Source organism: Anomaloglossus baeobatrachus, chromosome 11, assembly GCF_048569485.1.
Source record: "Anomaloglossus baeobatrachus isolate aAnoBae1 chromosome 11, aAnoBae1.hap1, whole genome shotgun sequence".
Taxonomy (NCBI): domain Eukaryota; kingdom Metazoa; phylum Chordata; class Amphibia; order Anura; family Aromobatidae; genus Anomaloglossus; species Anomaloglossus baeobatrachus.
In genome coordinates, this window is record NC_134363.1 from 63,372,672 (window position 1) to 63,399,031 (window position 26,360).

The 26,360-nt window shown below is 45.2% G+C and overlaps 1 protein-coding gene across 1 annotated transcript; it reads right to left on the reverse strand.

Annotated features, from left to right (window-relative positions):
• Nucleotides 1–1,339: 1,339 nt before the first annotated feature.
• LOC142257102 (uncharacterized) lies at nt 1,340–26,247 on the reverse strand. Its single transcript, XM_075329181.1, has 2 exons — nt 23,529–26,247; nt 1,340–3,608 (listed from the first exon to the last, which is right to left on the reverse strand). The coding sequence occupies exons 1-2, from the start codon at nt 26,207–26,209 to the stop codon at nt 3,446–3,448; spliced, it is 2,844 nt and encodes a 947-aa protein (XP_075185296.1). The 5' UTR covers nt 26,210–26,247; the 3' UTR covers nt 1,340–3,445.
• Between the last annotated feature and the right edge of the window lie 113 nt (nt 26,248–26,360).

A 26,360-nucleotide genomic window follows, 5' to 3' on the forward strand; every position in this document is an offset into this window, starting at 1 on the left:
GGACCCCACCGCTTGTCTTGTTGGAAGACTTCTCTGGGTTGTTGAGGTGAGCTGTAGGCTCCGGTATTCCGTCACAGCCTATCCCCGCTATCTTGAAACTAGTCTGAAAGTTTCTGGCACCTGTGCCTCTGTTTCACCACTCATTCTCACCGCTGTCTGCTTCTGGGCCCCAACACTTGTCTAGTTAAGAGACTTCTCTGGGCCTATTGGGGCTAGCCATAGGCTCTGTACCTTTAGGAGGTTTCCTCAGTGTTCCCTGACCGGCTCTTACTCCATGCCATGTTCTTTAGACCAAGAACCTTTCTGCTAAAGAAACTCCTCACAAGACCTGTCTCTCTAACCACCCACTGGCCATCTGTCACTCTTCCTCCTATCTAAAGGCCGCTTTACACGCTACGACATTGCTCAAGCGATCTCGTTGGGGTCACGGAATTTGTGACGCACATCCGGCCGCTTTAGTGATGTCGTTGCGTGTGACACCTATGAGCGATTTTGCATCATCGCAAAAACATTCAAAAATCGCTAATCGGTGACATGCCCCCCTATTCTCAATTATCATTGCTGCTGCATGTACGATGTTGTTCGTCGTTTCTGCGGCAGCACACATCGCTATGTGTGACACCGCAGGAACGAGGAACCTCACCTTACCTGCGGCCGCCGGCAAAGAGGAAGGAAGGAGGTGGGCAGGATGTAACGTCCCGCTCATCTCCGCCCTTCCTCTGCTATTGGGTGGTGGTTCAGTGACGCTGCTGTGATGTCGCTGTGATGCTGAAGAACCGCTCCCTTAGAAAGGAGGTGGTTTGCCAGTCACAGCGACATCGCAGAGCAGGTATGTGCGTGTGACGCTGCCGTAGCGATAATGTTCGCTACGGCAGCGATCACCACATATCGGCCGTATGAAGGGGGCGGGTGCTATCATGCTCGACATCACCAGCAAATGCTAGCCATGTCGCAGCTTGTAAAGCGGCCTTTGCTCAACATCTAACCTCACGCTCTTACTACCCGACCACTAGGTCGAGTCAGCCACTATTTGATCTTGGCTCTGCTACATCGGAGACCCATACTTCACTAGCAGCAACAGTTACTTTACCACGCACATTAACAGCGTACTTAGTACCTAAAACACATTACTTTGACAACACAGGCAATTAACATAAAACGGGGGGGGGACTTTGACCACCCCCTACATACACACAATACTGAAGCAGTAAACCAGAATAAGTGAAGCTAAAAATATTCAAGATAATACAGTTGTTTTTATTAGGAAATATTAAATATAGACAAAAAAGTAAAAAATTCCAAAATTCAGCAAAGATGCCTAAAAACAAGAGATGTGGTAAGGTGAAAGGCTAATAAATAAGAGGTAAAGAGCAGGTACATTGTTCAGAATGGAGCCATGTAAAAAGGGAGGTTATATGCATCTGCCAAAAAGGACAAATATATGAATCATTACCTCAGATAAGTGCCTAGATGGATCCACGTCCCTCCACCCCGATGAGCGTTTTGCCCTGCTTCTACGGGTATCATGTCAGGGTGCGGAAGTCTTGTGGTTAAAAATATATTTAATGGGCCAATCAGCTGTCATTTTCCTTCCTCATTGGAGGATGGACACAGGAAAGAGAAGGGAGCAGTGGGGAGATGTAGTCTGCCTATCGCACTGATAACAACCAGTGTATACAGAGCGGAGAGAAAGAAGTCTATGAAGCGTCTTTCAAATTTGCATGGTCCATCCTCTACAACCACAATCCGCCTAGGCCTATTTAAGGCTCACCAAGACACACACCTGTATCTTGGTAGTAAGACTTTAGTGTTCTTGAATTCTGTGTGTCTGGGGCTTCTAGTACTTCTTCTACCAGCCTCAAGTCTACCATCAACTTACAGTACCTCTGCTATCTTTCTGCAGTCTCCACAATGTCTCCTGTCTCCCTACGGCTTTCAGTACCTTTGTTACCAGTCTCCTGTACACCTGCCTCTTCTAGAACGTATGCTACCGGTCTCCTATCTGCCTGCGGCTTCCAATACCTCTACTATCAGCCTCCTGTACATCTGTGGCTTGTAGCATGTCTGCTACTGGTCTACTGTCTGCCTGCTGCTTCCAGACTGTTACTGCCCATTTCCCTCCTGCCTGATGTACTAGTGCCCTTGACCCATGTGCTCATTTGGACCTTGTGCTAGGAGGATCCAACTCACCAGGAGAGCCTAACACCCCTGCACCTACTGACACATTGAGCTTCAACTAGTAATGAGATGCAGTCTGCTTATTGCATTCATAACAACCAGTGAATACAGAGCGGAGAGACAGAAGTCTATGAAGCGTCTTTCAAATTAGCATGGTCCATCCTCTACAAATATGATCCGCCTGTGCCTATTTAAGGCTCACCAAGACACACACCTGTAGCTTGGCAGTAAAACTTTAGTGTTCCTGAATACTGTGTGTCTGGGGCTTCCAGTAGTTCTTCTACCAGCCTCATGTCTACTGTCAACTTCCAGTACCTCTACTACCTGTTTGTAGTTTCCAGGAAGTCTTATGTCTGCCTGCAGCATCCAGGACCTCTGCTATCAGCCTCCTGTACACCTATGGTTCTAGTACATCTGCTACCAGTATCCTGTCTGCTAGAGAAGGGCTGGTGTGGGGGCGCAGCCATATCGGAAGAACGGACATGACAAGGGTTTGTAAGAACAGGCACATATAGGGTTAATAAGGCGTTTGGCAGGATAAGGTTAACAGGGGTTTTGGTACGATTGCTCGGTGGGGGAGTTATAGGGTTTTGAATGGTCACATGGTTAGGGTCTGCTATGGGATTGGTAGGAAGTTATAGGAAGGGGTGTGGAAAGAAGAAGGATTACCTGGATAAGAAGAGGAAGAGCCGTTGGGACATCCTGTCTCGTGGATCCAGGACCGGCGAACGAATTCCAGTACCTCTGCTACCAGCCTCCTGTACACTTGTGGCTTCTAGTATGTCTGCTACCGCTGCTTCCAGTACTCTTATACTGCCCTTTTCCCCCCTACCTGTTGAACCGATGGCCTTGGCCCATGTGCCCATCTGGACGTTGGGCATGGAGGATCCACCTCCCCCCTGCACCTACTGATACATTGAGCCCCAACTACTATGTGAATAAGGAAAGGGTGGACTTAATTTTCATTCTCTAAATGTAAGAATCTTTTTTCAATGGCAGGATGCAGAGAACTTAACATTATTAGAAAGTATAGTAGAAAATGGCACAGGTTTGGATCATACACTGATTTTATTTACAGTTATGGAGTCACATGTGCTGCTACAGCATCGAATATTATTGTTTCCCATGAAATCAATAGATCTTGTCTTGAACATCCTTCTGATTAGAGAAGTGTGGAGATCCTGTGTAGACATCTCAACACTAAAACCATCTGTGAAGCAGACACGACTTCTGTTCCTGGAAATAGTTTTGGGGCGGATTCGTGTTATCAGTTAGCCACAGCAAGCTGTATTGTGCCCTCTTCATATATTCCGGCATCTAATGCTTTCCGAAGCTTGAACCAGAAGAATTCATCGCCCTGAGGGTCTTCGGGCCAGTTAATGTATGTATTCTGCTTTATCAGCTTCCGTAATTTGTGATAGGCAGAAAGTCTAAAAAAGAAATTGAACAACATAATGAGCTGTGAGGATCTCTGGCTGTGGGAATAAAAGCCTATCATAACACAATAGACATTCTCATCGCACAAAGGCTTCAATGGCTTTTTTTTACTAATGGGATTTCTAAAAGCTAAACCATCATGAAACAGAAGCTGATAGAATCCAAAAGAGAAAATAAAGCAGACGAAATCTCACACACGCAGAAGACTCAAGTTCACCAGAGGACAGGAAACACAACTTTTGGAGATTATTGCTGTGATTCTTATTTTCTACTATAAATAGCTCAGTTGTCTTAAGGTCTGGTCTGCCTAAAAGTACTGTATATAGACGCGTGGGAGACGACCTAGTGCTCTGAGGGAAAAATGTTACATGGGAACTGAACCGACATCATCATCTTCAACTGGACCAACATCACCTTCACAGCGTGCGTATCAATGTAAATATTCGAGACCACGTCTGTCTGTATGGCCTACATAAAGGTGAGAACTCATCTACAAGCAGATAGACTTTAAGTAAAGGCCTCCATACATTGGATTAAAGCAGGTGCTGGTTGAATGATGTTTAGACAAAAATGTGCAGGACCAAGTAAATACCATGGTTCCCCAAAAAAAAGACTGTCTTGAATTATTTTTTGCTCCGAAAGATGCTCTAGGACTTATTTTCATGGGATGTCATATTTCCCATGAACAACAATCCACATTTATTCTTGAACCAAAAAAAATCTACATTTATTCAAACCTAATCCTGTCATCACATTCTGGAACATCAACATTATGTATTACTCCTATTACTGGATCAGATGCACATTTTCTTATCTGATCTGCTATTCTCGTGGTCCAGTCCTATAGTGGTGGATACATACCATATTTATAAAGGTTTAAATTACCTTCTTAAATGTATTATTCTCTATGTACTTCTACGTTTACCCCCAAAAGAAAGCAGACAACCCTGAAAAGAATCGCATTTACGAGACCCCAAACAATTAGAGATGGCAAGTGAATAGACTCTCATACACAGATCTGCGTTGCTGTCAGGTCCCCCTGTGTTCTAGAGTGGTTGGCTCCCTCTGGTGACTAGAAGGAGTATCACTTGGGTGGAGTGATACTGGTACCTGATCTGTTTTTGAAAGCTGCAGTGCAATGGTGAGAAACCTGACAGTGACTCAGATCTCAGTTTGAGAGCCCATCTACAACTGTAATTGCTTGAGGTCTTGGAAATGCATTTTTTTGTGAGGGTTGTCTGTTTTCTTTTGGGGGTAGAAGAAAAAGAAGGAAACATGATCAGACATCCAATAGATACAATAAATATTTATTCGGAGCAGGTACAGTGAGAAAAACACCTCTAATGTTACGTTAAAAACATCAAAAAGTGCCCGTGGAAAGTCCTCAGACTACAACAAGTACAAAAAATATAGCGGTCTTTTATCAAATATATGTATACAGTATAAGTGACAGCTAACGGTATACTGTATAGCAACACTACCAAAAATGTTAAGGCTATAGATCACTATTGTATATTTTTTTGAGTATTATCAAATTTCTATGTAATTTTTAGTATATATAAACATACAATATATTTGTGACTTACTGCCCAATTAATGAATGGATATATGATCATTTTTTATATTTGCTGAGCTAGTGACTATATGTATACATCATGACCTTATAAACAGGTGCATCTCCATAAATTAGAATATCATCAAAAAGTTAATTTATTTCAATAATTCAATAGAAAAAGTGAAACATATAGTATATAGAGTCATTACACACATTTGATGAAAAGTCCTCTGCTGTAATCTTTACTTTTCAGCTGCTTGGACACTTCCTTATGGAACTGCAACTAGGGCTTATTTTTGGAGTAGGGCTTATATTTTAAGCATACTCAAAAAAGCCCCTAAAGTGATACTAGAGCTTATTTATCATCTTTATTGCTTCTTGCATTCCGGGCCTAAAGTGTACAGATTAATGATCATTTATTGAAACAATATTCCCAGAAAGGTCTTTTGCTCATCTTTCAACTGACAAAGATATACCCAGCTTAATTTCCAGCCTCGATGGTCTGTGATCTGTTGAATAAAACAATAATTTGTTCCTAATTTTTTATCCAATGAATAGTCATTTTGGTTGAACTTGTTGCTTCTCATCTTTAACCTAATGTGTGTAGGTACCTTAAGACCGTATCTGGAAGACTCAATAAAGCTAAGTAGTTCATTCTTTTATTATGAAAATATCTGGTGGTCAAAGTAATATTAAATATATCAAATATTCATGAATTTTCTCTTAAAGAGGCTGTTCTAATCTTTTGTGTTCAGGAGCACACCACTCCCCAGCCTCCTGGCTTCTGCTTGCCTGGAGGGACGCTGTGCTTCTGAAGATCGACAGCATGGTCTCACCACTGATCTGAACTGTGTTCTCTCCAATGCTTTTAACAGTAGTAGTTTTGTCTCTGCAGCATTGGAAGAGCGGAGAGTCACTGAAGCTGGTCAGATCCACCAGTCCGGCCAACTTAAGACTAGGGCTTCCCTTTAAGCAATTCTATCCTAGAACTTTGCTGAGCTCCATTTCCGGACTACATTTACCCACAGGCAACATGCACACACTAAGGCTATGTGCCCACGCTGCGGAAAATGCGCGGATTTTGACGCGGATTTCTCGCAGAAAAGCCGCGGATTTCCCGAAAATCTGCAGCTCAGGCACTTCCCAGCCATTTCTATGGCATTTTGGAAATGCTGTGCCCACGCTGCGGATTTGGTGCGGATTTTGATCCGGAAAAATCTGCAACATGTCAATTATTGTTGCGGATTTTGATCCGGATTTTGGCTTTAAAATTGGGGAAAAAAATCCGCACCAAAATCCACGGCAAATCCTCGGCACATCCACACCTTTGAAAAGGTGCGAATTCTGGGGGAAAGCTGCGGATTTGATGCAGAAAAATCCGCAGCTACATTCTCCCGTGGACACATAGCCTAAGTGATCTTAAAAGTAATCCTATTGTATCTATTTGGCTCTCATTACTTAGTTTATAGGATCTTGCGGATGTGGATTACCTGCGTGCACAGTTTACATACCGTTCTGGTGTAGCTATTCTATATACTTAAAGGAGAAATCCGGCCAAAATTATCCTCTGATACATAATAGACAAGTGAGAATATCACTTTGGTGAAGTCTGGGACAAAATCTGACATTTCATTCTTTCAAAGGATGGGCAAAATGCTCATAGATTGCACCTGATTTGAGTTTTGTAAAGCCCTATTCATTTGAATACATATATTCTAGAATGTTGTGTCAGATTTTTAAAAATCTCAGCAGTGTCAAAGAATATAACCTCTTAACTCCTTCCTGACATCCGCCAGACATGTACTGCACATGTTGGTTCAGGTGTATGGAGCTCAGCCCTTTAAATAGTTGATGGGTGCCAGCTGTGTAATAAAACCAGTAGTGATGAGCGAATATATTCGGCACTACTCTGTAGGGGAGTTAAGGGTTAGGCCCACCCCTGCATTCGTACCCGGCACACCACTGTCATATGTACTGTCTGAAAATGTCTTGTTTTTCGTGATTTTGCCACCAGGTGGCAGTGTTGCAATACAGTTCTCCTGGCACCTGGGTGTTCAGAGAGAGAGAGAGAGAGAGAGAGAGAGAGAGAGAGAGAGAGAGAGAGAGAGAGAGAGAGAGAGAGAGAGAGTAGTAGTAGGAGGAGGATAAGAGTATATAAAAAGGAGGGACAGGAAGTAGACTAGAGAAAAGTCCCCAGGAAGATGGATGAGTAACACACCCATCATGATGATTCTGACCCAATGTGTCATCCCTGCGACCGTGATACGCGGGATACGGTTCTGGATTGATCAACTGCATCCCCCAGGAGAGGGGTATAGTCTAACGGTCGGGGTCTTGCGTCCGTTTCACATGGCTGCTAATACTCAAAGAATTCCACACGCACTGAAAGGTCTGTTCGCCCTCAGGTTGTAGGGTATGAATGGTTGATTTGGGCATGGATGGAGAGCCCTGTGGGTTGTGGTCCTTCTTGAGCTTTGGTGTCCACTGTGGGTGGGGTGAATGGGCCCAATGAACTTCATAACCCGGTATCGTGCCAGTGTGATGTACAGTGACGGAAGGAAAGGCCTAGTGGTGACAGAGAGTGCTCTCAGGTGCCAGGGAGACGGACTGCTGCTAAATGATAGGTGAGAATGAATTTGTGAAGAACCTCTATGAGAAGAATTCCAGTACCGGCAAACTGCGGACCGAGATATTGCTAGAAACAGAAGGATATAAAGCTGATTTGTTTGTTTAAGAAATAGAGACTGTTGCTGGACTTTTTTTCCCTTTGAATGTGTAGCGCCCTTGAACCCCGTCAGGGCACTACAAGGTACTGCATCCTGACAAAGATGCAGGACATACCCCCAGGGACCTGGAAGACCAGTGCCAGTAACGCCAAAACACATAAACATCCCCAGTTCCCTTCTCCCAATCATGGGTGACTGACTAGTTTGGGAACCAATGGATAGCCACCTAGGGGTGGAGCCGATCTGGTCAACTAGCCGACAACCAGGGGGGGAGGAGAAAGACAGTAAGAAAGTCAGTAGTGACAGTTGAAGGACATGGATGTGTCTTGAGACAGGGTCGTGTAGCAGTGACCTAGGTGGTGATGGAGAGTGGTTGCCATGGAGGGTACTACGAGGTACTCCTAGAACCATAGCACCGACAGGACACAGAGCCCTAGGTCAGGCGAACACTTCATGCTGCCTAACAAATACCTGCACAGTGAGGGGACCATCCAGGACCTCACTAACCCAAGAATCCGGGGGCACCAGCAGTAACAAGAGAGCCAGGGACCGTAACAGAACACCGACCCTACAGGGTTCACACCGCCCACCGTACGGACCAGAGACTGACGACAAACAGTAATGCGGGCGTCACACGAGACGATCTATCGTGCGATATGTCGTCAGGGTCACTGTTTTCGTGACGCACATCCGGCATCGTTTACGACGTCGTCCCGTATGACACCTATAAGCGACGCAGAACGTTCGCAAATTGTGTATCGTTGACATGTCGTTCATTTTTAAAAAGTCGTTTATTTTTCTTAGCTCCGGTTGTACCCGGAGCAGCACACATCGCTCCGTGTGACACCCCAGGAACGATGAACACAGGTTACCTGCGTCCCGCGTCCAGCGGCTCCCGCTGGCAATGTGGAAGGAAGGAGGTGGGCGGGATGTTTACGTCCCGCTCATCTCCGCCCCTCCGCTTCTATTGGCCGGCCGCTGTGTGACGTCGCTGTGACGCCGAATGTCCCACCCCCTTCAGGAAGTGGATGTTCGCCGCCCACAGCAATGTCGCTCAGCAGGTAAGTACGTGTGGCGGCGGTTTAACAACTTTGTGCACCACGGGCAACTAATTGCCCAAGACGCACAAACGACGGGGGCGGGTACGATCGCTCGTGCGATCGCACTATAGATCGTATCATGTGACGCCCGCATTAGGGACCCCAGAGACGCTTCAAACTACGGGGTTCCACCAATCCAGTGAGAGGTGCAGGGGAAAGAAGACACCAGGTTACCACATCGGCACTGGGACTAAAGGGACCAGGGGTCGAAACCAGCCGTCCTCAGTGAATCAGCATTACCACCGCTGCGAGTAAACACCAGTTGCACTGCATCCCCATCGTGTGGTCTCCCTTCTTTCCACGCCGGACACCTTCATCAACCCCCTGGTGCCCCGGCCCTACTTGCGGAGGGCCCAACATCCAAGCTACCATCACCTCCAGCCCCAGTGGCAATAGACTGTGCAGCGGCAGCTCCAAAACTAACTGCAACTCGCAAGTGGCGTCACAACATAAACTCTATGATCTCCCCTGCATATAACCCCTTTGCAAGCGAACCCTGGAGTCACGGAACCCGCGCAACGGCCATCACACACCCGTGACACAGCATCTCCGTTAGAGATGAGCGAACCGGTCCCGGTTCGGCTCAAGGTCGGTTCGCCGAACGGAGGCCCCGTTCGAGTTCGGTTCGACGAACCGAACTCGAACCGCATAGGAAACAATGGCAGGCATTCACAAACACATAAAAACACCTAGAAAACACCCTCAAAGGTGTCCAAAAGGTGACAAACAACTCACAACACAACACAAACACATGGGAAAGTGACAAGGACATATACTCATGCGAAAACAAAAGAGCAGGACAAGGAAAAAGAGGAGACACAGATATAGGCATGGCACGCCCTTCTAAAGTCATGTAAAACACGGCAAGGTGACTCCAAGCGGAGTCTCCCTTTTTTCCAAAAATTGGGCCACACAGACACTCACCCCTTCAGTGGCAGCACTTGTGCCCCAGTTGTACACTTCACAGGTAGATTTGCATCAAGCACATTCAAAAATACGCCATAATTAACCGTCCCCAGGATGACACCGGGGTAGGTAGCAAAGTCTTTCCTGATCCCAGATCTGTTCATCTAGGATCATTTTTAAAAACACAGCAAGCAAGGGTTACTCCAAGCGGAGTCTCCCTTTTTTCCAAAAATTGGCCCCCACACACACCCACCCCTTCAGTGGCAGCAGTTGTGCCCCAGTTGTACACTTCACAGCTAGATTTGCATCAAGCACATTCAAAAATACGCCATAATTAACCGTCCCCAGGATGACACCGGGGTAGGTAAAAGTCTTTGCTGAACCATGACTTGTTCATCTTGGCTCCTTTTAAAAAACACAGCAAGCAAGGGTTACTCCAAGCGGAGTCTCCCTTTTTTCCAAAAATTGGGCCCCACACACACCCACCCCTTTCAGTGGCAGCACTTGTGCCCTAGTTGCAAACAGGATGTTTTGATTTGCATCAAGCACATTCCAAATCCACAAGCATTTACTCTCCCCAGGATGACACAGGGGTAGTAAATTCCTTCTGGATCCATGACTTGTTCATTTTGATGAACGTCAGTCTGTCCACATTGTCACTGGACAGACGCGTGCGCTTATCTGTCAGCACACACCCAGCAGCACTGAAGACACGTTCAGAGACAACGCTGGCAGCTGGACACGACAAAATCTCCAAGGCGTAACTGGATAGCTCTGGCCATTTTTCTAGATTTGAAGCCCAAAATGAGCAAGGCTCCATTTGCAAAGTCATGGCATCGATGTTCATTTGGAGATACTCCTGTATCATCCTCTCCAGCCGTTGACTATGTGTCAGACTTGTTGTCTCTGGTGGCCTTGCAAAGGAGGGTCTAAAAAAATTATGAAAAGATTCCATAAAATTGCTGTTACCAGCACCAGATACGGTCCTACTGGTACGGGTAGACTGTTGAAGATGACGAGACCGTCCCATGTTTGGCAAGTTACAACTGGGAGAATCACTCCCTGCACCTGCACGGTTGTTTGGTGGAAAAGCCGAGCTAAGATCGAGTAACAGCTTCTGCTGATACTCCTGCATACGTGCGTCCCTTTCTATGGCTGGAATTATGTCACAAAATTTGGACTTGTACCGGGGATCTAATAGTGTGGCAATCCAGTAGTCATCATCACTTCTAATTTTGACAATACGAGGGTCATGTTGGAGGTAGTGCAACAAGAAGGCACTCATGTGTCTTGCGCAGCCATGCGGACCAAGTCCACGCTGTGTTTGTGGCATAGAGGTGCTAACCGTTCTTTCTTCCTCTGACATCTCCCCCCAACCTCTTTCAACAGAAATTTGACCAAGGTCTCCCTCATCCGCTGAGTCTTCCATGTCCATGGACAGTTCGTCCTCCATTTCTTCATGTTGTCCTGCACCTTCCTCAACATTTAGCCTGCTACCATGCGCCCTTGTTGATCCCTGTTCCCCATGGTCCCATGCCTGCCGCGTTGGTGATGATGAACGTCTGGACCTTGGTAATGTTGTTGTCCCTTGCGCATATGAATCCTCCTGTAGTTCCTCCCCTTCCTGTTGTCCCACCCCCTGACTCCAAATAGTGTTTAGCGTGTGCTCCAGCATGTAAATGACTGGAATTGTCATGCTGATAATGGCATTGTCAGCGCTAAACATATTCGTCGCCATGTCGAAACTGTGCAGAAGGGTGCATAGGTCCTTGATCTGAGACCACTCCATCAGGGTGATCTGCCCCACCTCTGCATCTCGTTGGCCCAGGCTATACGTCATGACGTATTGCACCAGGGCTCGGCGGTGCTGCCACAGTCGCTGTAACATGTGGAGAGTTGAATTCCAGCGTGTCGCCACATCGCATTTCAGGCAATGAACCGGCAGGCCGAAAGACTTCTGGAGCGATGCAAGTCGCTCAGCTGCGGCGCTTGAACAGCGGAAGTGAGCAGACAGTTTTCGTGCCCTGTTCAGAAGGCCATCTAGGCCGGGATAGTGTGTTAAAAATTGCTGGACAACAAGGTTCAACACGTGAGCCATACAAGGCACATGTGTCACCTTGCCCAGGCGAAGGGCCGCACCCAGGTTTGCAGCATTGTCGCACACGGCCTTACCAGGCTGCAGGTTGAGCGGAGACAACCATTTATTAAACTCGGACCGCAGAGCTGACCACAACTCCTCAGCTGTGTGACTCTTATTCCCAAGACATGTCAAGCTAAAGACCGCCTGATGCCGTTGCGCTCTGCTGCCAGCATAGTAATGAGGCGTGCGTGATTCCTTCTGCGCAGTGAGATCGCTGGTGGCCTGACCAGGCAGGCTTGGGGTGGAGGTGAAGGACCCAGATGAGGTGGAGGAGGCAGAAGCAGTGGCGGAACTTGGACAGACAGAGGATTGACACACAAGTCGTGGGGACGGCAAGACTTGTGCAGCAGACCCTTCAACATCTATCACCATAGTTACCCAGTGCCCAGTCAGCGACATGTAACGTCCCTGTCCATGCTTACTGGTCCAAGTATCGGTGGTGAAATGCACCCGTTCACACATAGAGTTTCTCAAGGAAGCGGTGATGTTGTGTGCGACATGCTGGTGTAGCGCGGGCACACCTTTCTTAGAGAAGTAGTGGCGACTAGGCATCTGGTACTGGGGCACAGCGACAGACATAAGGTCTCTAAAATCCTGTGTGTCCACCAGGCGGAAAGGCAGCATTTCGGTAGCCAAGAGCTTACAGAGGGATAGAGTCAACCTCTTAGCTTTGTCATGGGTCGCAGGAAGTGGCCTTTTATTTGACCACATCTGAGGGACAAAGATCTGGCTGCTGTGTGTAGACGGTGTTGAGTAGGGTGTCCCTGGAAAAATGCAGGTTTGTGAGGAAAGTGCAGGCGGAGACCTGATGTTGCCTTCATCCAACTTTGGTGCTATTGATGTCTGAGAGAGCTGTACACACTCGCTTGTTTCCCCTTCCAAACCAACTGACGACTTACCAAGCAAAGTGCCTGTTGCGGTTACAGTGGTGGAAGTTGTGCGTGGAAAAATAGGTGTGACAGCTGTCCCCACAGTCCTAGAAGATGAAGAGCGCGCAGATGCACTGGAAGGGGCAGGCGGTGGATGGTTCGCTCCGCTAGGCCGCATTGCAGCAAGGTGAGCTTCCCACCGGGACATATGATATTTATTCATGTGACGATTCATGTAAGAAGTTGTCAAACTGCTGAGGTTTTGACCTCTACTAATAGAACCATGACAAATTTTACAGATCACATAATTTGGGCGATCTTTTGCTATGTCAAAAAAGGACCAGGCTAGGCAAGGCTTAGAGGGCATGCGACCTGTTGATCCACCCCGACTAGTGCTCAGAGGCAGAGTGGTGGCTGAGGATGCAGTTGTAGACGTGCTACCAGTACTCCGACTCTGTCCAGGAAGGCGCAAGGTAACTTCGTCATCAGTTGCATCCTCCTCCACCGCCTCTGTTGACCTCCTCGAGTGCCTGACTGTGGGTTGACAGTAGGTGGGATCTAGAACTTCATCATCAATTGTTGTGTTTGCACTCCCCTCCCCCTCAGACCGAGCCTGTTCTTGCCCTGACCGAATATTTAAGTTGTCATCCCAATCGGGTATCTGCGTCTCATCTTCATCAGTATGTTCCTCATTGTCTATAACCACAGGTGTTACAGTTTGTGACAAAGGGTCAACATTATGCTCAGAAACTTGGTCCTCACGGCCTGAATCAGAGTCACAAAGGTTCTGGGCATCACTGCAGACCATTTCATGTTCTGTACTCACTGTAGCTTGGGAGCAGACCTCTGATTCTCAGGCTATAGTGTGACTGAACAGCTCTGCAGACTCAGCCATCTCAGTTCCACCATACTGTGCAGGGCTGATGGAGACTTCAGAGCTGGGAGAAAGCAAGTTTGATTGGGATGACAACTCAGAGGACTGCTGTTTTTTGGATGCGGTACTTGAAGTGGCTGAGAGGGCACTTGTTGGACCACTTGAGATCCATTCAAGCATTTTCCTTTTTTGGCCATCATCTACCTTTGTTCCTGTTGTTCGTGTCCGTAAAAAAGGGAGCACATCGGAGTGTCCACGGTAATTAGTAGACATCTTACTTTTGCTGGTAGATGGTCTATCTTCAGCAGATGATAATGGAGCTTTGCCACCTTCCCCACGGACAAAACCTTTTTTTCCTTTTCCACCACGCCTCTTCCCCTTTCCACCAGCATCTGTCATTTTGCCACTCATGTTGATTGCGACAAGATTGTGCACTGAAAATGTGGTAGTAAAAATTGAGAGGTGGTGTAGATTGCAGCGGTGGTCTAGCTTTATTAACAGCAGAATAATAAAGAATAAATATCACTGACAATGCAACTACGGCCCTTAAACTGGCAGCATAAATTGCTAGTATAATGGCTTAGTTATAATGAGTTGGAGTGTGTAATGCAGACAGGCGTGCTGCAAATGTCTTTGCACTAGTGGGACTAGACAAAAGTCCAATAGCCACGTTTAGGATGCCACTAGGTACACTGAGTGTTTGCTAGTATAATGGCTTAGTTATAATGAGTTGGAGTGTGCAATGCAGGCAGACGTGCTGCAAATATCTTTGCACTAGTGGGACTAGACAAAAGTCCAATAGCCACGTTTAGGATGCCACTAGGTACACTGAGTGTGCAGAGGACAGGAGGGTACAGTGCCAGGATTGTGGGGCTCTGGGTAGAGGAATGGAAGCCTGCCTTTCTATTCCCTCCTAATGGGGAAATGCAGCGACGAAATCCCTGACCTTAGCTACACAGACGCTGTCTCTGTTTTCAGGACCTGTCACCTATGGCTCTGACCCTGCCGGTACGAGCACTTAAAAGGACTGATGGAAAGTGCTATCCCTATGCTGTCCAGCGCTGTTTATGGAGCGCATACAGCAGTATCGGTGATAGGACAAAGGACGGAGCTGCACCAGTGATGTCTGACACCCATGACGCAGAAGAGATAATGGCGTGCTGGAGGAAAATGTCCGGTTTTATAATGCAGGGACATGTGACATGGACATCCTATCACACATGCCGTTGCTTCTCTGGCTAAAAGTCCACTTAGCTGTGTGTGTGTCTGGGATTGGCTGACATGCTGGCCCGCCCCACAAGACGCGCGCGCTTAGGGAAGGAAGACAAGGAAAAAAAAATGGCGATCGCCATTATACAAACAGCAGTGATCTGAAGGCGCTGTTCACGCACACTATACACTGAAATTTCATAATAGTGTGAGTCACAGAGTGACTTACACTATTACAGCGGAAAGCCAGCTAGGAATTAGCTGTTTTTTTGCTGCTAGTGTGGCGCCCCTGACCTGGTCAGGCACCACTGAGTACTGCACCCATGCTGGGGACAGTACAACACAGGTAATCCAGAAGGCTGACCGGGGTGTGGAACACAGGCGCATAGTGATCAGGTCTCACACATGTACCCATGAGAGGACCCCTGGGGATCCCAGGAGGGGGCAAGCCTTCACCTTCACTGGAATAGTGGAGGGGGTAGAGCCTCCATCTCCTCTCAAGGGGTGTGGTAAGAGAATCTGGTTGCTAGGTGGCGTAGGCAAGAACAGGAGAGGAGGGGCAGTGAGTCAGTTAGAGCAGAACTCCATAGGGCTCAGTGAGGAGCAGACCTGTGGGGCTGTTGCTGTCTAACAGCGCCCGCGCAGTGGCTATTGACGGGGGAGAACGGTCAACTAGGAGTGCTGCCTGAAAGCCAGCTTCAGCTAGAGAGTGCAACGGAGTGGGAAGTAAGGAGACTGCTAGAGAGCACCAGGCCCAACCGGGCGGCAGATCCCGAAGCGAGGATAGATTCACCTTTCCCTGCTAAACCTGCCGGTGTGGGGCTCTTAAAGCCCACACCACAACACTACAAAAGCCGCAGCCACGTAACCGCAGTGAGGGCCCATAGGTCATAGGAGGCAAGAGGCTGGAGTGGCCTGGTCCGGGGAACAAGCACACGGCAAACAACAAGGGGAGAGAGGCTGCAGCATCTTCCCTGGGTGGCCCCCATAGGGACTCAAAGTCGGGGTCACCCCAAACCACCGAGGGCTAAGGAAGGCGAGTCAGTAGTCACCCTCATAAAGTCAGCCTGAAGGATACCTGGTTCCTACCTGGTTCATCTCAGCTACGCCCGGGTTACTCACCCTGCCACCTGAAGTGAGTAAAAACCCTGAAAGACATTCCTGCCTGTGTGGTCATTCTGCGCCTTGTGGTACTACAAACCTACACAGGGCCCTGGGGCTTGCCTCACTCTCAGGAGGCTACTACATCTAACTGCACACACCATCAGCCCCAGGCGACCCTCAATCTGCAGTGGCGGTCCCTACTGGCCGCAATACTGAGAGTAGCGTCACGACTACAAAGAAGATTTCCTACCAGTGACGGAGATCCAGCAACGTGGAGTCCCTGAAGGTAATGCACTGACACCGACACAACACCTGCGGGGCTTCACACTAGAACCATTATCGAATGTTTCTAGAACTATCGAGCTTTTGCAAAAAGCTCGAGTTCTAGTTCGATCTAGAACAGGCCCCAAAATCACTCGAGCCTAGAACTGGAGAACCTCGAACCTAGAACCGCGCTCAACTCTAATCCCCGTACATATACGGCCCGGGACCGACTACGCCATAGCCCTGGGCAGCTCAAATGTGTGCCACATGAGACTGAATCGGAGTCCGTCCTGTGAGTGGTCTGGTGACAGGGAGGTGAGGGGTGCTGTGGCCTGTGGTTCCCCAAGCTTCCATGACTACAACTGATGCCTGCCCCGTGTGAGCCACCACACTAGCACCAATGTTAAAGGTATTTGTGATATCCATTAGTCTTTGAGTATTTTGCTCCTCGCCTCATGAGTTTCGAGGTCTCTTTCCACCTGGTCCTGGCTGACCAATCCCATCAGCAACATGAGACCTCCATAGTGCAACATCACACACCCAGTCAAGACCTCCATTTTCATGTAGGGTGTCGGGGTGCAGCAAACAACTACCTCACCCACGACTACCATTAATTAACTTTATTGATAATCATATATTTATTCTGATTTAGATCCTGTTTTAAAATGTCCCTTTTTCTGCATTTTGTAGAAACACATGCGAGGCTTTTTCCTTTGCGGCGGTCAGCTGACCTATAGAAAAAGTCCCGGCTGTATTTCCTGTCTCCAGCTATGTATAAATAGGGCCGATTGTCGAATATATCCTGTATAATATCGCCATCTAGTGGCTATTAGAGGGTATTAATCTGATTTCATGTTGAATTTTTCACAATGGGCTTTTATCCACATAATTAATATCATTAGTATAAATAATGAACTTCTGAATTTTTGTTTTAAAGTCCAGGGTCCAATTTGATTCACTAAATATTTAACCACTATTCAACCACATTGTAGCTGAAAACCTAAAATGCAGAGGGCGCAGAACTGATGCGTAAAAACACATATTTACTTTAAAAGTATGACCCATGAAAATTAACAACTGCAGTTTTTTCCTTGCTTACCACTCGTTGCTTAGAATACCAGCCACCGCTGTATTTTAGAACAAATTGTCAAATGTGCAGTGCTTACAAGCTCCTTTCTATACAGAGCTTGTAAGTGCTTCTCTGAAGAATTACAAGATAATAGTGTATCCTACCTGTACCGACTAGCTTCAGCACTACAGAACACCGTCTATGCTGCATAGGCAAGGCTGCCTCATAGAAGGTGCATAGTCTACTAAGCAGGAAGTCAGAAGGCCTGGGAGTGGGGCACCACAATTGATGGGGCAAAGCTTTGTCACCCCCAAAGCACAAATTACTACTCATGCAGCTATATAGGGGACTTAGGGGCCATTTGCACACTACGACATCGCAAGCCGATGCTGCGATGCCGAGCGCGATAGTCCCCGCCCCCGTCGCAGCTGCAATATCTTGTGATAGCTGCCATAGCGAATATTATCGCTACGGCAGCTTCACACGCACTTACCTGCCCTGCGACGACGCTCTGGCCGGTGACCCACCTCCTTCCTAAGGAGGCGGGTCGTGCGGCGTCACAACGACGTCTCACGGCAGGCGGCCAATAGAAGCGGAGGAGCGGAGATGATGCACATCCGGCGTTGTTAGCGACATCGTAGCGTGTGACAGCTAGGAGCGCCGATCAACGAGCGCAAAAACGTCAAAAATCATTGATCGTTGACACGTCGCTCCTTTTCATAATATCGTTGGTGGGGCATGCCACTGTTTGTTCGTTGTTCCTACGGCATCACACATCGTTATGTGTGACACCGCTTGAACGACGAACATCTCCTTACCTGCGTCCACCGGCAATGAGGAAGGAAGGAGGTGGCCGCATGTTCCGCCCGCTCATCTCCGCCCCTCCACGGCTGCCGTGTGACGTCGCTGTGACGCCGCACGAACCGCCCCCTTAGAAAGGAGGCGGTTCGCCGGCCACAGCGATGTCGCAGGGAAGGTAAGTCCGCGTGACGGGTGTAAGCGATGTTGTGCGCCACGGGCAGCGATTTGCAACTGACGGGGGTGGGTATGCTCGCTAGTGATATCAATAGCGATATCGCAGCGTGTAAAGTGCCCTTTGCTTCGATGCTTTGAACTATAGTATGTGCTGCTATACAAGGCAACTCAGCAGCAGTGGAGGAGTGCAGTGGCAATAACGTTTGCCAGATCCTACGATCAGAGCTTATAAGTGCTGTGCTTAGGAGACTGCAGCACTGGTCGATAACTTAGACAATGGGCAATAACTAATAGAATTAAAAATCCTTCAGTTCCCAAAAAGTAAATTGCAAAGCTGCATGTCTTTAATGATTTGTAATACTGTGAAAAACACTTAGAAAACAAAAAACGAGCAGGAGTATAAGTTGGTATACGTGAAATAGTGAGAGCATCTTCACACTGTGGCCACTTCATAGACAAAACACAAGAAAAAAAAAATCACAAAATGAGTATATACCCCATAATAAGTGAATAGTAATAGTACATGTAAATAACATATTGTACTTGGTTAACACTAGTGTTGAGTGAGTAGTTAACTATTTGTACTCGCTATGCTGTTAGTGAGTAAGGTCCACTACTTGCATATTCATTACAAGTAGCGGGCGCAATGTAAGTCAATGGGAAATACTCTCTATGTAGTGAGTAACCCGAAAGCCGTACTATTTGCTACTCGCACAAAAAGTTCGGCTTTTGGGTTACTCGCTACTTAGCGAGTATTTCCCATTGACTTAGGTATGCGACTAGCGGACAGAACTCATGAACAGCATAGCGAGTACGAATAGTTAACTACTCGCTCAATACTAGTTAGCACTGATCAAAAAGCATAACCGCCATGCCACAAGGTGCATCCAGTCGGGATGGCCCTTTTTCTAGTATTAAAACCTTAAATGGTGTAAATGACATTAATATGAATTAGGCTATAGAAGAAAAAGGCCTGAACTGGCCACTTGTGTGGGGATGAACTATTCTTAATTAGGCCAGATCTATGGTTTCTTTGTTTGTTAAATCAAGAGAAATTAGCCATTGTCTCATGTCAAACTGATTGGATCCCTATTGTCTGTAAATGTGGATTGTTTCAGCCCTTCTGACTACATAGTTCAGAGGAAAATTATGCAGTCAAATTGAACTATCGATCAATGAGAGAGCAGCCATCTCCAACTTGTAAGACACAATACCCTGAAATGAGAACTGAGGGGTATAAAAGAGCCTTGCTTCTGTCACCATAAAAATATTCTAAATGATCTCAGCCTCGGAGCTATGGTTCCAGCTGGAGGATCACAGAACTACTTTACTTTGGATATTCCCCAATAATTCAGCCTAGCAGATATGGTTCCTGCTAGAGGACAAAATTGCTTCAAGGTTAATTCTTGAGAATTTCAGCCTAGGATCGATGGTTCTAGCTGAAGTATCAAAAAACTGCTTCACAACTCAACGCTGAGCTCATAAATTCACTTAGAGAACCCAGGTTAAGATAAGACAACCAGTGTTCAGTGGGATGAGCCCTAGTCTATGTGTGGTCTTTGTGAAGAAAGCCAGACCAGCGGAAGAGAGAACCCACTGACTCCTATGTTTCCACACTTGTTACTCATAACAAGCAGTTGGATGGGCTCGACTTGAGTACAGAATATAATGAAAATCAATGAAAAATGCTTGAGTTTTCCATTGACTTCCATTATGCTCAGTAAAAAAGTCCAGCCAGTTCGAGCATCCAACTGCTCATTACGAGCACTGAACATCCTAGCATGGTAGTTCTCCCTCATCACTAGTTACGAGTACCGAGCCCTCGAGCATGGTAGTGCCCGCTCATCACTAGTTACGAGTGCAGAGTACCTGAGCATGGTAGTGCCTGCTCATCACTAGTTACGAGTACTGAGCACCTGAGCATGGTAGTGCCCGCTCATCACTAGTTACGAGTACCGAGCCCTCGAGCATGGTAGTGCCCGCTCATCACTAGTTACGAGTACCAAGCACCCGAGCATGGTAGTGCCCGCTCATCACTAGTTACAAGTACCAAGCACCCGAGCATGGTAGTGCCTGCTCATCACTAGTTACGAGTACCGAGCCCTCGAGCATGGTAGTGCCCGCTCATCAGTAGTTACGAGTACCAAGCATGGTAGTATTCGCTCGTCACTAGTTACGAGTACAGAGCATAGTAGTGCTCACTCATCACTAGTTACGAGTACAGAGCCCTCAAGCATGGTAGCTCTCGTTCATCACTACTAGTCACTAATAAGACCTTTGCAAATGAGGAAGATGAACAATAGAATAGTTTGTTTTAGTATTAGATCAAAGAGTTGCCCATTAGTTCATTTGTTAAGTTGAGTCTCCCAAGAATGTGTTCATTACACTCCAAATAGCAGGTTGATGCCCCAAACTCTGGTTAGTTAGATAACTGGACATGAATTGCTGGATAACTGAGAAAAAACCACTGAGACACCGGGGCACTAAATTCAGGTAAGGGGACTGTTTTGTTTATCTAGGGGAGAGGGTGGACAATATTTTAATGCATTTTGAGCAAAGAATAAAGAAAGGACCCAGTATCACAGAAGGGGTACATCAAGGGTTTAGCTATAATGGGTGCAGGGTAAGCCATTTACACATAGACTATAGTGCACAAGGTGCAAGGGGAATTGGTACATTTTGCATTAGGAAACTACAGCTTCAGGTTATACTTCTGGCTACAGTGGTTCATATTAGAGATGAGCAAATAAATTCAAATGAAATTTAATTCTACACCAATTTTACAAAAATCCACATTTTCCAAAATGCGGATTTTTTTTAGTAATTCACTTCTGTGTGACGGCTATTGGTTACCATTTTTATGAACTGTAAAGCGCCATCAAAAGGTTAAAAAAATACCTGTAATCACCTCGCTGCTCAAATCTCTGGCATCTCTGCTCATCCTCATCAACCATCTGGTCCTCGTTGCATCTTCATTGCATCTTCTGATAACGGCCACTAGAGCTGGAAATCCATGGAGCTCGCACACTGACTTCCAGATTTGATGAGACTCAGAGTGATTTCATGCATGTGCATGCAAAGTGGCGGTGCACATCGCAACATCATGACACTATGACTTTATGTGCACTTGCGCTGAACCGTTCCAGGCCTCATCCGAGCCAGAAGTCCCAGCTCAGTGTGAGAGGCCCGAGGATTTTAGTGCGAGAGACTTGAATCAGAAGATATGGTAAGGACCTGACAGGTGTTGGTGAAGAGCGGAGGGGCCGGAGAGATGAGCAATGAGGGGAGTATAAAGATTTTGTAACATTTTTTACAAATTACGTTTAATAAGTTCTGGGGTCTGTAGATCCCACAGCATAAGGGACATTAAATTATTATTATTTTTTATTATTAATATTTATTTATAGAGCACCATTAATTCCATGGTGCTGTACATGAGAAGGGGTTACATACAGAATACATACACAAGTTATAGTAGACAGACTAGTACAGAGGGAAGAGGGCCCTGCCCTTGCAGGCTTACAATTTATAAATTAGCAAAGAATGACTTCTCCACAAATCAAATTTCCTAGGAAAAAAAGCATAAATATGCTCATGAGAAGAACATAGTTTTACAAGTCACTAGTGTGGTCACACTTAGAACACTTTGTACAATTTTGGTCTCCTTTGTATAAGAAGGACATAGTTGAACTAGAGCGGGTGCAGAGAAGAACGACCAAGGATATTAACTGAATGGGTGGACGGAGAAGACAGGTTATTGAACTTAGGGTTATTCAGTTTGGAAAAACAAAGGCTTGGGGGTGATCTTATTACAATGTACAATTATATGAGGGGACACTACAGAGATCTCTCTAATGATCTTTTATACCTAGGCCTGCGACGGGGACAAGGGGGCATCCACTACATACTGTATAGATGAAAGAAAGTAATCATAATATATCACATAGTTCGAGCATCACATATGTGTCATGCTCAGACTGATATGTGTCATAGAACGACTGTGCAATGCACGATGAAATACATGCATTTCAATGGGGATGACATGAGAAGTGAGGATGGTAGGGAATGAGGGATGGGACACCTACTGACACTAACCCGTGTCTGGTACTTAAGCTCCCCTAACATCCCTAAACGAATCATTCTTGTCGCCGTCATGTACCTAGTCCCTTCACTCACCCTCCATAGTGACAAGGCCAGCGAGTATATTAGACATCACCATTACAGTAACAACATACAGGTGAAGGAGGACAGACAGGGGGACATAGACAAAAGGATATACCAGTGAACTTCACAGTTGCAGCCAGACACCAAGGCTGCAGAAGACATGGCTCCAAAGAGTAGCACTGCAAAAGCTGCTGCAGCAGCAGATCACCAACAGCTCCTAGAAAACGTCTTCCTTCCAAGGTGGTGAGAAACAGAATCAATTCTATTACCCGTATCACGTGATGGATGATATGACTATTTAAAGGAGATGGGAGTGGTCACAAACTGGCTACACCTAAGGTGAACTAACCAGGAGCTCCTAGCAAGGAAAATTACATTAATCCTCACTGCATTAGAGTCTCACAAGGCAATATGAGACTCCGGTCCCAAACTTGTCACAAGTCTCCTAATGACGGGAGACACTCGAGACAATACTCAGATTCTTTCTTGCAAGAGCAGTGACACTATGGAACTCTCTACCAAATAATGTTGTAATGGTAGAATCATTACTAACATTTAAGAGAGTCCTGGATGCCTTTCTTGAAAAATATTATAATACTGGTTATGTGCACTAAACTCTGTGGATGGGTGTTGATCCAGGGAACTAGTTTGATTGCCGTATGCGGAGTTGGGAAGGAATTTTTCCCATAATATGGAGTTTACTGTCTGCCACATGTGGTTTTTGCCTTCCAGTCTAGATCAACACATTAAGCTATGGTTTGAACTTGATGGACTTATGTCTACCTTCAACCTTAAAAACCATGAAACTATAAAATCTCTAGTTCATACTTAAAATACTAGAAAAAACATTAATGCATTGTTCCTATATATTTACCTATTATCATAGTTGCCTAATCGGGTTTTGATAAACTCTAAAGAGGTAAAGTCTTATACCATAGTATCACATAATTACCCTTACCTGAAATCTTGGATTTCTTCCAAAAATACCACAAGCAGTACATCCTCCTTCTCATAAAAGACTCGTGAACAGGCAATTTCTGCTTCTATTTTGCACCACTCACTTTCCAAGTAATTTCTGCTGACAACACACAAAGTTTTGCGGCTGTTGTTAATGGCATCTTGGATATTATCAATGTGGTATGATCCAGGAACAAAATCTCTAGGTTTAAAGCAAAGTTTGTACTTGCGTTGTCCTTGGCTTTCCAAATGATGCAGTAATTCTTTTATGACCCAGTCTTCGTCATTGGAGCAGTAGGAGATGTAGGCATCGTACATGTAGACTCTCTTCTTCTTTTGATTTTTCCATGAAAGCCAAACTTTCACCATGTGATAGAAGTAAAGTATGGACCACTTCAATTTTACTGTTAGAAGAGTTGTGGCCATGAAGAGTAACGTGAAAGCAAAAGAGACACCAAAAAATAGAACAGACAGGTCAGTCCCACAAAAACTTAAATCCAGGCTCAGGAAATTGAAATCATGAGCTACTGGTCCAAGACAACTGTATGATTGTAAAAACGGTATCTGCACCTGAGTATTAAATTCAGACCAATTCTGGAACCAGTAATTGTCACAAGAACATAAGAGAGGATTCATCCACAAATCCAAATTTCTCAAGTTAGATAATGGTTTCACCAGTTTTTCACTAATGTTCTTAAGTTTGTTGCGTTGTAGAGAAATGTTTTCCAGTAAGTTAAAGGAAACAAATATGTCTTCAGGAAGATTTTGGATTTCATTGTTTTCCAGGTGAAGAGATCTCACTTGCTTACATTTTCTGATTAACTCCACCATGGAATTAAAATCATCTCCTTTGAAAGTTTCGGACATATCAAAGTCTGTCAAATTGGGCAAAAATGAAAAAGATACATCCTTAAAAAAGGAGCTTGAAATGCCTCGGACCTCCAGCTTTTTAAGGGATTGCAAACCTTGATAAAGTGATACAGAAACAGGATCCATATAGCGTCGTGCTTGGTAGCTCATATCTAAGGATTCCAGATGTTTAAGCTTCCTAAAAGGACTTTTAGTATCACGTTTATTAAAACCTAGCCCATTTCTACTAATATCTAGACTTAGAAGCGTCTTTAAGGAATTGAAGGTTAAATCTGAAAATTTATAAATTTCATTATTAGCCAAATCTAGTCTCTTTAATGATGACATGTCTTTAAAGCTATTACCCTGCACCGAATGGACTTTGTTGCCTGACAATAACAATGTTTCAAGTTTGTAGAGATTGTAAAAAGCCTTTCTCTTAATCATTGATATACTGTTGTCCCGTAAATCCAGCAGCCTAAGGTTCCTTATGTATGTGAAGGCGAAAAGCATGACATCTGCTATTTTACAACTTCTCAAAATAAGGGTTTTTAGATTGTGTAAGCCTTGAAATGATTTTTTGTTGATGTCAGTTAAGGAATTTTTGGAGAGGTCCAAGTACTCAAGACCAATTAGAGGACTGAATAATCTGTCTTGTAAGCTAAGAATTTCATTTCTCTCGAGGATCAAAGTATGGAGATGTTTAAGACCAGTCCAGGAACTATTCTGAATCATTCTAATTTTACACTTATTAAGATATAGAACGTTAAGGCCCTTAAACGTTTGAAGGTCGGTCTTCGTCAATACCCTCAGAGCACTTGTAGACAAAACGAGTGATGTCAGATTGGTGCACATTCCAATTTTCTTAATTTGAGAATGTGAAACCTTTGCACGCGATATGTACAAAGCCCTTAATTTTGGTAAAGACCGGAATACTTGACATGGAAGATCTAAATCATCATCAAGTTTGGGTCTCATGCTGGACCAATGCAGTTCCCTCAAATGAGGAAGATGGATTCCCAGAAGAAAGGATATGTTTAATGGGTTCTCATCAAAGATGATCTGAGTTAATTTAGGCACATTCAAAAAGGAGCTACCATTTATAGCGCTCATATTATTTTTCATCAACATGAGGTGAGTCAGATTGGGCATGAACAAATTACTAAGGTCTAAGACACCGATTAAATTATAGTTCAGGTCTAAAACGTTGAGCAACTGAAGAGCGATCAACCTTGGAGAAGATAAATCCGTCACAAAATTAGAGCTCAGGTTCAGTCTAGATAGCTCAGCTAAGTTATTCACAGCTTCTGCCACATTTGTAAAATTAGTAATATTATTAGACGACAAGGCAAGTTCTTGTAAATGATGTAGAGAGGCTAGAGCAAAACTTTCTATTGTACTAATTCTGTTATATCCAATTTTGAGAATTCTCAGATTTCTAAAATCGCTCATGTCCCAATTATCCAACGTCTGCAATTTATTGTAACTGAGGTCCAGTAAATAAAGATTCTTTAAATTTTTGAAGGCTTCTGATTGGATGGTGCTGATTTTATTTCCATTCAGCTGAAGCTCTAGAAGTTTGGGCAAATGGAAAAAAGTCTTGTTCTCCACTATGACAATGCCGTTTTGTGACGCATTCAGCCATTGTGTTTTATTAGGGAGATGTCGTACGGCTTTGGTCAAGTCCATAATTCCTTGTCCTATACAGTTTGCATATTGTAAGTTGTCATAGGTCAAAACACACTTTGCATATCCATAGGCAGATATGGGAGGACATATTTTTATTAATATTGATAACAAGATTACTTGTTTGGCTGTGCAATAATAATTCATGTCAGAACATTTTTTTATTCCTCAAATAAAAGAAATTGTTGTAATCTGAAAAAAAAGGAAAAAAATAAAAGTTGACAACTTTATATGATTTGCATACAAAAATCTCTGCATGTTAGTCATATATCTTAAGATACGCAAACTGTAAAAAACA

Coding starts and splice junctions, on each gene's coding strand:
- LOC142257102 (XM_075329181.1), bottom strand. CDS start 26,209: ATGAATTATTATTGCACAGCCAAACAAGTAATCTTGTTATCAATATTA. Junction 3,609..23,528: donor GAAGAAATCCAAGATTTCAG/GTAAGGGTAATT, acceptor TTTCTTTTTTAG/ACTTTCTGCCTATCACAAAT.